Genomic DNA, 9,562 nt, shown 5'->3' with positions numbered 1-9,562 from the left:
GCATCCTGACCAGATGCCCGAGCCACCTCATCTGGCTCCTCTCGATGTGAAGGAGCAGCGGCTTTACTTTGAGTTCCTCCCGGATGGCAGAGCTTCTCACCCTATCTCTAAAGGAGAGCCCCGCCACCCGGCGGAGGAAACTCATTTCGGCCGCTTGTACCCGTGATCTTATCCTTTCGGTCATGACCCAAAACTCATAACCATAGGTGAGGATTGGAACGTAGATCGACCGGTAAATTGAGAGCTTTGCCTTCCGGCTCAGCTCCTTCTTCACCACAACGGATCTATACAACGTCCGCATTATTGAAGACGCCGCACCGATCCGCCTGTCGATCTCACGATCCACTCTTCTCTCACTCGTGAACAAGACTCCTAGGTATTTGAACTCCTCCACTTGGGGCAGGGTCTCCTCCCCAACCCGGAGATGGCACTCCACCCTTTTCCGGGCGAGAACCATGGACTCGGACTTTGAGGTGCTGATTCTCATTCCGGTCGCTTCACACTCGGCTGCGTACCGATCCAGTGAGAGCTGAAGATCCCGGCCAGATGAAGCCATCAGGACCACGTCATCTGCAAAAAGCAGATATATATATATGTATATATATATATATATATATATATATATATACATATATATATAAGTTCTCTTGCCGTTCCTGTGGCACAACACACTTGTTGACAAAAATATCTGTCAAGAAGGTATGGACCGTAGCGGTACACAAGTGCAATACACTATTCCATCACTTGTGACAGTAATGACAATTTCAAACAATTTCAAAGAAGTCTGTAGCTAAGGTCATAAAGATGTTTAAGTGCAAAAATTATGTCTGAAGTGATGAAACTGTATTTTCATTTGCCTTTTAATGTTATTGACAGTTTATTGAATAATCATGCATATAATCATTATTAATTTGGTTTGAATTGATTTATTTTAGCACTGTAATGGTAATTGTATGTAAGAAAAAAATGTCATCAATTTTTGAGTCCCTACTTTTGAAGTATATTTAATTAGTATTTAGTAGTTTTTAAATCAGCCTGACTTAAGCTTTGATTTTAACCTTTGTGATTAACACATGTTTTTATATCATTTGACAAGATTTAGCCTATTAAACTACAGTATAAGTAGGTTAGACATACTTTTTGAATGCGATTAAAATCAACAGTAACATTACTAATTGGTGATATTTGAGTGGGTGGAAAAGTTGAGCCCCCAAGTCCAAAACGTTTAGAACCCCTGATATATACCATGAATGTCTGAAGTTGACAAATTCTGGTTAAAAACTGAACTGCACTGTACTGCTTAACCTATTTGGACGTAAGGCTGAAAACATAAGCAGCAGCTAATAAAACCGCACAATATTCCTAAAGCAATGTATCTCTAACAATTCCAGTCAAAAGTGGGTTATTATGACGAATTGGATCCCATCATACTGAGCAGGTGTGTCTAATGGGTTCGCTCAGTGTATGTTACACATTAAACACAACGACCGCTCGAAGTAACTGCCTGATATACCGTCTACCACACTCTACAATAAAAGTCTGCCTTTTTAAAGACAGAAATTATGCGTCTGCGTGTAGACAAGAGGCCTAAACGCGGAGATACGTATGTGTTTATTAAGTATCTGTGTTCGTGTGGACATGGCCTCAGAGCTTAACCCGTGAAATATAGTTTGATGACAATGAAAGCGCCAGCGCAGGTGTATCCCAGCCATCCATCATTGATCATACGACTGACAGTGAAGGTGGCGTTAAATTACACATCCATGTCACTTTCAAAGACATTTTAAACAGCTGTTAAGAAGTAGCTTCTCCCCTCTTTAATCACACCTGAAGGTTTTGGGTTTCACGCGTCAGTCGTCTCCGACGATGAGTGCTCCACCTGTGTACACAAAGGTTTCTTTTTTTTGTTTTTAAATGAAACTTAAGCATCTGGTAGGGGGATTGTTTTGGGACCAGTCTTGATAGCCATATGATTCAGTGGCATGACAGGGTCCACGGATCATGTTTTGTTGAGAATTTGGGCAAGATGCAGCATAAGGGGTTGTGCCTTGATCTCGCTGTCAGTTGACAGAGTTGGAATGATGAGCACGTGATTTTGTGGTTGGCGATGAACCAAAAGAGCTGAAAGGATGAGTCGCGCTCACTCGCACAAAGGAAGAAGAGCAGTGCATCACACCAAAGCTTGTACTTCCCCCACAGGGTAAGTCTCTTATCTCTCTTAGCACAACAATACAACGACAATAGCACATTATTTTTTTTTTTTTAAATCATGCATTAACGTTTATTTTCTTGTAATAGCAGCTTTTTTCTCTCATTATAGGTAACATGGAGCATCTCATTTATTCAACAACCATGACTGAAACAACTGATGACTTTGTCACTGTGAGTATTATTCTATTAAGAATATAGGTTCACCTTTGTTGGAGGAAATCATGCAAAAACAGAAATACAGCTATATTCTAGATACAACAAAGATAATAGAAAAAGATCAATCTTAATAGATTCACAGATGTACTTAAATGGGACTTCACACAGTTGATAGTGTCCCTATCATTGCAACTGTTTACTGTGAAAGAAGGTCATTAAAACTTAATAGGATTTGTATGTGTCAAAATTATGTGAAATCATCAATTCTGTAAATATAAAATCAAATAGATGTTTCAGGAAAATATAATAAACAATGTATGCACTTGTCCATTAATTTGCTATTGTAATATTGTAAAATATGATATAAATAAAACTATTAAATGTAATTATTTAATCCCTGATTTTTATTTCAAAACTGATATAAATAACCTTGTCATATACACAGTAGCATTTTTTTATTTAATTTTATGGTGTTTTAGCAAAAGCGGCATGGCGTAGTGGGTAGAGCGGCTGTGCCAGTAACCTGAGGGTTGCAGGTTCACTCCCCGCCTATTGACATCCAAATCGCTGCCGTTGTGTCCTTGGGCAGGACACCTCACCCTTGCCCCTGGTGCCGCTCACACTGGTGAATGAATGATGAATGAATGAAAGGTGGTGGTCGGAGGGGCCGTAGGAGCAAACTGGCAGCCACGCTTCCGTTATTCTACCCCAGGGCAGCTGTGGCTACAGGTGTTGCTTACCACCACTAGGTGGGAATGAATGATGTGTTCCCACTTCTATGTGAGCGCTTTGAGTATCTAATAGAGATGCGCGGTTTGGGCGGGTGACATGACGAAATTTTAATTTTCCACTTTTAAAGCTTCAACAATTAGTTTTCTCAATTCCCAAACGTTTATTGAGTGCTAAAAGAAAAGATTAATGTAACACAGTAGTGAATTTTAATTAGATTCGGGCGGGTGGCGGTTGAACCATCCGGAAATATTTGATATACATGGTTCTGGGATCGGTATCCTTTACCATTGAAAGAGCCATTTAAGACTCGTGTCACAAAGCGAAGAAGACAATAAGAGACGGTAATATTATCTAAAATGACTGCCGGCAGTCACCCAGATAATAAGTATTAGGGCGTGCTATGAAGCCATTGACTTTGTCGCCTTCTACAGCATGTACGATCTGCTTGTCAGTCCAGCATCATGTTGTGTGTGGCTTCCGCGGCAACACGCACACGACTGCAAGGCATACTAATGGTTGTGATATAAACAATTTTAACACTCTTAGTAATATGCGCCACGCTGTGAAGCCACACCAAACAAAATTGACAAACACATTTCGGGAGAACAACAAATACCCAGAATCCTTAGTATCCATGAAACTTCCTGACTATTTTATACACCCCGCTAGCAGCAAACCCCCCCCGCGTCGGTAAGGTGGGCGGAGTTGGGGGCGAGGGGGTGTAAAATATATTCAGGAAGTCTCACAGATACAAAGGATTCTGGGTATTTGTTGTGTTGCGTTTATGTTGTGTTATTTTGAGGATGTTCTCCCGAAATGTGTGTCATTCTTGTTTGGTGTGGCTTCACAGCGTGGCGCATATTAGTAAATGTTAAAGTTGTTTATATCACAACCATCAGTGTACTCTGTATCACCCAGTATGCCTTTCAATCTTGTACGTGTGTTTGGGGAAGCTGCACACAACATGTTGCTGGACTAACAATCGGTTTGTACATGTTGTTGAAGGTGTCAAAGACAATTGCTTCACAGCACGCCCATATTCTTGTCATCAGGATGAACGCCAATTGGATATTCGCGAGAACGTTAGCGGCTCCAATTGTCTTCATTACTCTGTGAAACGGGTTCAAATAGCTCTGTGAGTGGTAAAGGTGGCCAACCTCTGATGTATTTCAGCGGGCGGGCGGTTGCGGTTCTGATAAAATGTTGGTTCGGGTGGACGGCGGGTGGATGGCGGGTGGGTGACGACTTCGGTGATGCGGTTGCGGATTATATAATTGCCTATCCGTGCATCTCTAGTATCTAATAATAGAAAAGCGCGATAATAATGTAATCCATCATTATAATATTATTAAGCCAAATGAATCTGTCACACTCACCCGACAAAGAGGCGGCGGGCGGAATCATTTGAACTGCAATGTAAAAAACACAAATCATATTACTTCTTACAGTTCTATGAATAGACATATACAGAAAAATACCCAATTTGTACCCCAGAAGGTTATAGTTACTGGTCTCTGATGTAATTGAAAGGTGACACTCCCTAATTGTACCCGAAAGTTAGAACAATTATGTATTTGGTTTACTCGAGCTGTGGCAATAGTAAACAACAAACAGTTTCTTTCCACTATACTCTCTATCTCTGTCCCCATCTAAACGTACGGGCCCCTAACCAGAGGCCACGACCATCCCCACCCACCCTGTGGATAGCAGCAGGAAGTTGTGCATGCAGCCGTGTGGTTTCTCCAGATAAACACAACACCTGCCTGACAAGACGCAGTCACTCAAGTCGCTATGGTTTACGTGTGTGTGCGTGCGTGTGTGAGTGTTTGATGTCGCGTTAACCGTAGCTCTGCAAGGAGCCGGTGTCTTTTGAAACTGTTGCAGCAGATGGCTTTCAAGGACGGAAAAAACAATAAGAACATGCCAGACAGGAAATGAAAATATGTGAGAAATAGACATACAGGTCCTATATACAGAAAGGTAACAGAGAGTTGGAGACAACCACAACGTATCCCACTAGGCATCCTCCAGTTTTGATGATTTGAAAACTACCTTTCTGTGTCCAAAGGAGGTGCTAACTGTTCCAAAAGCACAACCCTATAGCACATTGTTTCCCAACCGCTGGCAGCCACGGCTCTGGCGAGTGACAACTCATTGCCCATCTAAATGCCTCTTTTGTTTGTTTTGCAGGATTATTACCAAGACTACTATGACACAGACCCTACTGAGACCACCGGCATGTGTGACAGAAGTTGGGTCCGACAGTTTCGCGGGTGGTATGAACCCCCCCTTTTCTGGACCATCTTTGTGCTGGGTGCCCTGGGAAACCTCATGGTGGTCTGGATCTACTCCACGGTGCGCAACCGCCTCAAAACCATGACCGATGTCTATCTGCTCAACCTCGCCGTGGCTGACCTCCTCTTCCTGTGCACACTGCCCTTCTGGTCGATGGATGCCACCAAAGGATGGGACTTTGGCATCAGTCTCTGCAAAGTGGTGTCCGCCGTCTACAGGATCAACTTCTTCAGCAGCATGTTCCTGCTCACCTGCATCAGCGTGGACCGCTACATCGCCATCGTGCAGGTCACAAAGGCTCAGAACTGGAAGAAAAAGCGTCTCTTCTACAGTAAACTGGCCTGCATGGTCGTGTGGTTGGTCTCCACTCTCTTTGCCTTGCCTGAGTTTCTCTTCGCCCAGGTGAAGACGGACCTAAGCGGGTCTTCCTTCTGTGTTCTGCTTTACTGGAACAACATAAACAACCACACAAAGATCTTAGTGCTGTCCCTGCAGATCTGCATGGGCTTCTTCGTCCCTCTCCTTGTCATGATCTTCTGCTACGCCGTCATCATTCGCACCCTCCTGCAGGCCAGGAACTTTGAAAAGCACAAAGCCCTGCGCGTCATCTTCATCGTGGTCTTTGTGTTTGTCGTCTCCCAACTGCCGCACAACAGCTTGCTGATGATGGAGGCCTCGCAGGCCGCCAACACCACCATCACGGAGTGCAGCGTCGTGAAGCGCTTCGACGTGGCCGGTCAGATCGCAAAGAGCCTGGCGTACACTCACGCGTGCTTGAACCCTTTCTTGTACGTCTTTGTCGGTGTGCGCTTCAGGCAGGACCTCGTGAGGATGGTCAAGATGTGCGCTGGTGGACTGAGGAAACGGGGACTCGGCAAAGTCCAAGCGGTTCCTAAACGGCCGTCGGTCATGACTGACACTGAGACCACACCTGCGCTTTCCTTATAGGTCCCTGTTGTCAAAAGGTTGGTATCGATCATGTAGAGCAGGGGTGTCAAACTCATTTTAGATTGGAGCCACATGGAGAAAAATCTACTCCCAAGTGGGCCGGACTGGTGAAATCACAGCACGATAACTTAAAAATAAAGACAACTTCAGATTTTTTTCTTTGTTTAAAAATAGAACAAGCACATTCTGAAAAAGTACAAATCATAATGTTCGTGAGGTTTGTTTTATTCTTACATTTTGCAGTTAATAGTATTCTATCTTTATTTGTCGTTATTTGTACTTTCTGAATAAATTATATGGGAATGTTCATCAATCAACTTATTGGTGTTAATTTTCAATCTATCAAGATAAAAAAATTATATCAAAATCAAATTACAGGATGTTATTTATGTAGTTTGCTCATTTTCCTCGGCTGATGCACCAACATTGTGTTTTTTGTTTTTTTGTTTTACATAAAGCACAATCTACAAAGATACAAATAATTGCTATCGCAACATCTAATGGACACATTTAGAACAGCAGTTTCTTTCATTCAAAAAGTCCGGCTCATTTTTATACTTAGCAAACTTCCCGCGGGCCGTATGTTTGACACCCCTGATGTAGAGTGAACGATACACACCTCCCCAGAAACATCTTCATTGGAGATTTGTGTTATACAGGTCAAACTAAAAACAATTGAATACCATGCAAAGTTTAGTTTATTCTAGCAATCAGATGGACAAGGTGAAACTAATATATGAGATAGGCTCATAACATGCAACTCAAGATACTTCAAGCTTTCTGTTGATATTTTGATGATTATGGCTTTTATCTTATGAAAACTTCAAATTGAAAATCTTAGAAAATGTGGGGTTTTCGCAGACTAAGCCTTGATTATCAAAATTGTAAGAAATAAAGCCTTGACATCTTACTTTACATGTAATGAGTTTATATCACATATCAGTTTCACATGTGAGGTCAAATTGCTGACATGAATGGACTTTTGCACAATATTCTATTCTAGTTTTTGAGTTTCACCTTTTATAAAAGTTGTTTTTTCCAGATATGTGTAACCATATCCAAAAGCAAATGTTCACTGCATAGGATGTTGGTTATCAAGAGCTGATACCAGTACTTTGCCGTTAAGATGCATGCACTTTCAGGGGAACAGCGAATGACAACCTGAAGTTGCAAAGCTTGTATATAATGTAAATGAGTGTAAATACTGTATCATGCCTTTTTGCCGTCATTTTCCAACCACTGTAAACAACAGAATTCGATATTTTTAGACACAAAAGGCATTAAAAGAAATATCTTTACTAACGTTCTGCTGTCTCTCATCAAGGCAGTCTCTCGCATAAGATGCGTAATTACCAGGTAAAAGTGTTGGTGTCGTTTGGCTGGTGGTGGGACTCTGGTGCATACCTGTCAACCCTACCAAAAATCAGTGTCACATGGGCCTGGTGGGTTTGTTTGCCGGTGTCGTGTGTGGGGTGCAAGAAAAGCGTGCAAGTGTGTACCATGATGAAGAAAAGTTTGCAGCACGAGACCTTGAAAGAACCTCATGTGCTCCTGTGGTAGGCCGCAGACTGGTGCAGCTACCTGTGGGATACAGGTGAGAGACCGTGAGAACTTACACTGTATGCTGCCGTTACTTCTTCTCACGACAGGAAGTTGACAAAACAACCCCCGAAGACCCTGGCAGTCCCACTTGTAAGTGTCCAGCACTTTATGCTCTTTTCTGGCACTGATGTAGTTATAGTCATGCAAGAATAACATACTGCCTCTAAGAGTCGTATCCCTCGTGAACTAGGAAGTGCCTTTCATGTCTCTCTTCAAAAAAGGAGAAACAGTAAAAAGAAAATGATCATATCCTCTTGCAAAATGTTTAGATTTTTGTCTCATGACTAAAATGTTTGACATACACTGTTACATGACCAATACCACGTTCACAATTATAGACTTACAGTACAGTGGTGTCCAAAGTACAGCCCTTTGTGTGACTATTTTTTTATTTTTATTAGTCCGTGGCACATTGGAATTGGACCACATTGGAAACATTGAGAAAACTGGCCCCAAGTAAAAAAAATTAAAAAAAGACTGAACCTAATGACTGTAGAAACAAAATACATGTAAAAAAAAAAAAGGGCTAAAATGGGAAAAAAAGACACAATATAAAGAGAAAAAGATAATCATAACACTCAATGTGTATTATATTATAATGTGGCTCTCTTCATTCTTTAATTTTTTACAGGGAAAGGTTTGGACCCTCTTATATATGCTAAGCCTCATTTAAAAGTGAGCGTTATTATCTTTACTATTTATCTCATTCTTAAACCCCCTTAAAATATTTACTGCTGTATTTTATTGTTATGTTGTTAGATTTGTTATTCAACTTAAATATGAAAGGCAGAATTTTTTTTTCAACCTTTTTTATATGGGCCTTTTGCAAACAGATCAACACAAAACTGCAAAAATAACAATGTGATGTGATCTCTTTAAAGGGTGCTGAATATTGTCGTTGGTGTAAAATTGCACTACATCCCCATTTGAGTTATTTTTTTTGCACTTTTCAAGATGGTTAACGCGGGGGTCTGCAACACGGGGGTCTGCAACACGGGGGTCTGCAATGCGCGGCTCTGCAATGCGCGGCTCTGCAACGCGCGGCTCTCGAGCCACAAGCTGCCCTTTTATTGCTGCCCTATAATGGCTCCGTGGAGCTTTTTCAAGAATGTATAAAAATGGAAAAAGATCAGTAAAAAATGTATTTTTGTTCAAATATGGAGGAGGACAAACATGACGCAAACCTTCACAATTGTTAGAAATCACAGTTTTTACATTAAACATGCTTCACTGATGGGAAAATTTCGCAAGCGACATTTTGCTCTACAAATTTCGGAAGTCATTAACGCACTGTAGTTTTGTTTACATGTACAACTTTCCATGATGCTGCCACAGAAACATGTTTTACGCTACTACTTCTTTGTCTCATTTTGTCCACCAAATGTTTTACACTGTGCGCAGTATAAAACATTTATACTGAGTGCACAAAGGTGAGCTTTGTTGATGTTATTGACTTGTGTGGAGTGCTAATCAGACATATTTGGTCAGTGCATAACTGCAAGCTAATTGATGCTAACGTGCTATTTAGGCTAGCTGTATGGACACAATGCATCATTATGCCTCATATTTCAAGTTTATCTGAGGTCATTTTATCTGCAGTTTCCATTTCCTTCAACTT

The 9,562-nt window shown here is 41.4% G+C and overlaps 1 protein-coding gene across 1 annotated transcript; it reads left to right on the top strand.

Annotated features, from left to right (window-relative positions):
- The first annotated feature begins 1,889 nt into the window (after nt 1-1,889).
- LOC133569390 (C-C chemokine receptor type 9-like) lies at nt 1,890-7,644 on the top strand. Its single transcript, XM_061921679.1, has 3 exons — nt 1,890-2,200; nt 2,321-2,382; nt 5,290-7,644. Exons 2-3 carry the CDS (start codon nt 2,326-2,328, stop codon nt 6,340-6,342), a joined length of 1,110 nt encoding a protein of 369 aa, XP_061777663.1. The 5' UTR covers nt 1,890-2,200; nt 2,321-2,325; the 3' UTR covers nt 6,343-7,644.
- Nucleotides 7,645-9,562: the final 1,918 nt, after the last annotated feature.

Source organism: Nerophis ophidion, linkage group LG15 (assembly GCF_033978795.1).
Source record: "Nerophis ophidion isolate RoL-2023_Sa linkage group LG15, RoL_Noph_v1.0, whole genome shotgun sequence".
NCBI lineage: Eukaryota > Metazoa > Chordata > Actinopteri > Syngnathiformes > Syngnathidae > Nerophis > Nerophis ophidion.
This window is presented reverse-complemented; position numbering and strand designations above follow the sequence as displayed.

Bases quoted from the DNA above. Each gene is read 5' to 3' on its own strand.
- LOC133569390 (XM_061921679.1), top strand. From the start codon at position 2,326: ATGGAGCATCTCATTTATTCAACAACCATGACTGAAACAACTGATGAC. The intron at 2,383-5,289 runs GTGAGTATTATT...TTTGTTTTGCAG, and splicing joins CAACTGATGACTTTGTCACT to GATTATTACCAAGACTACTA.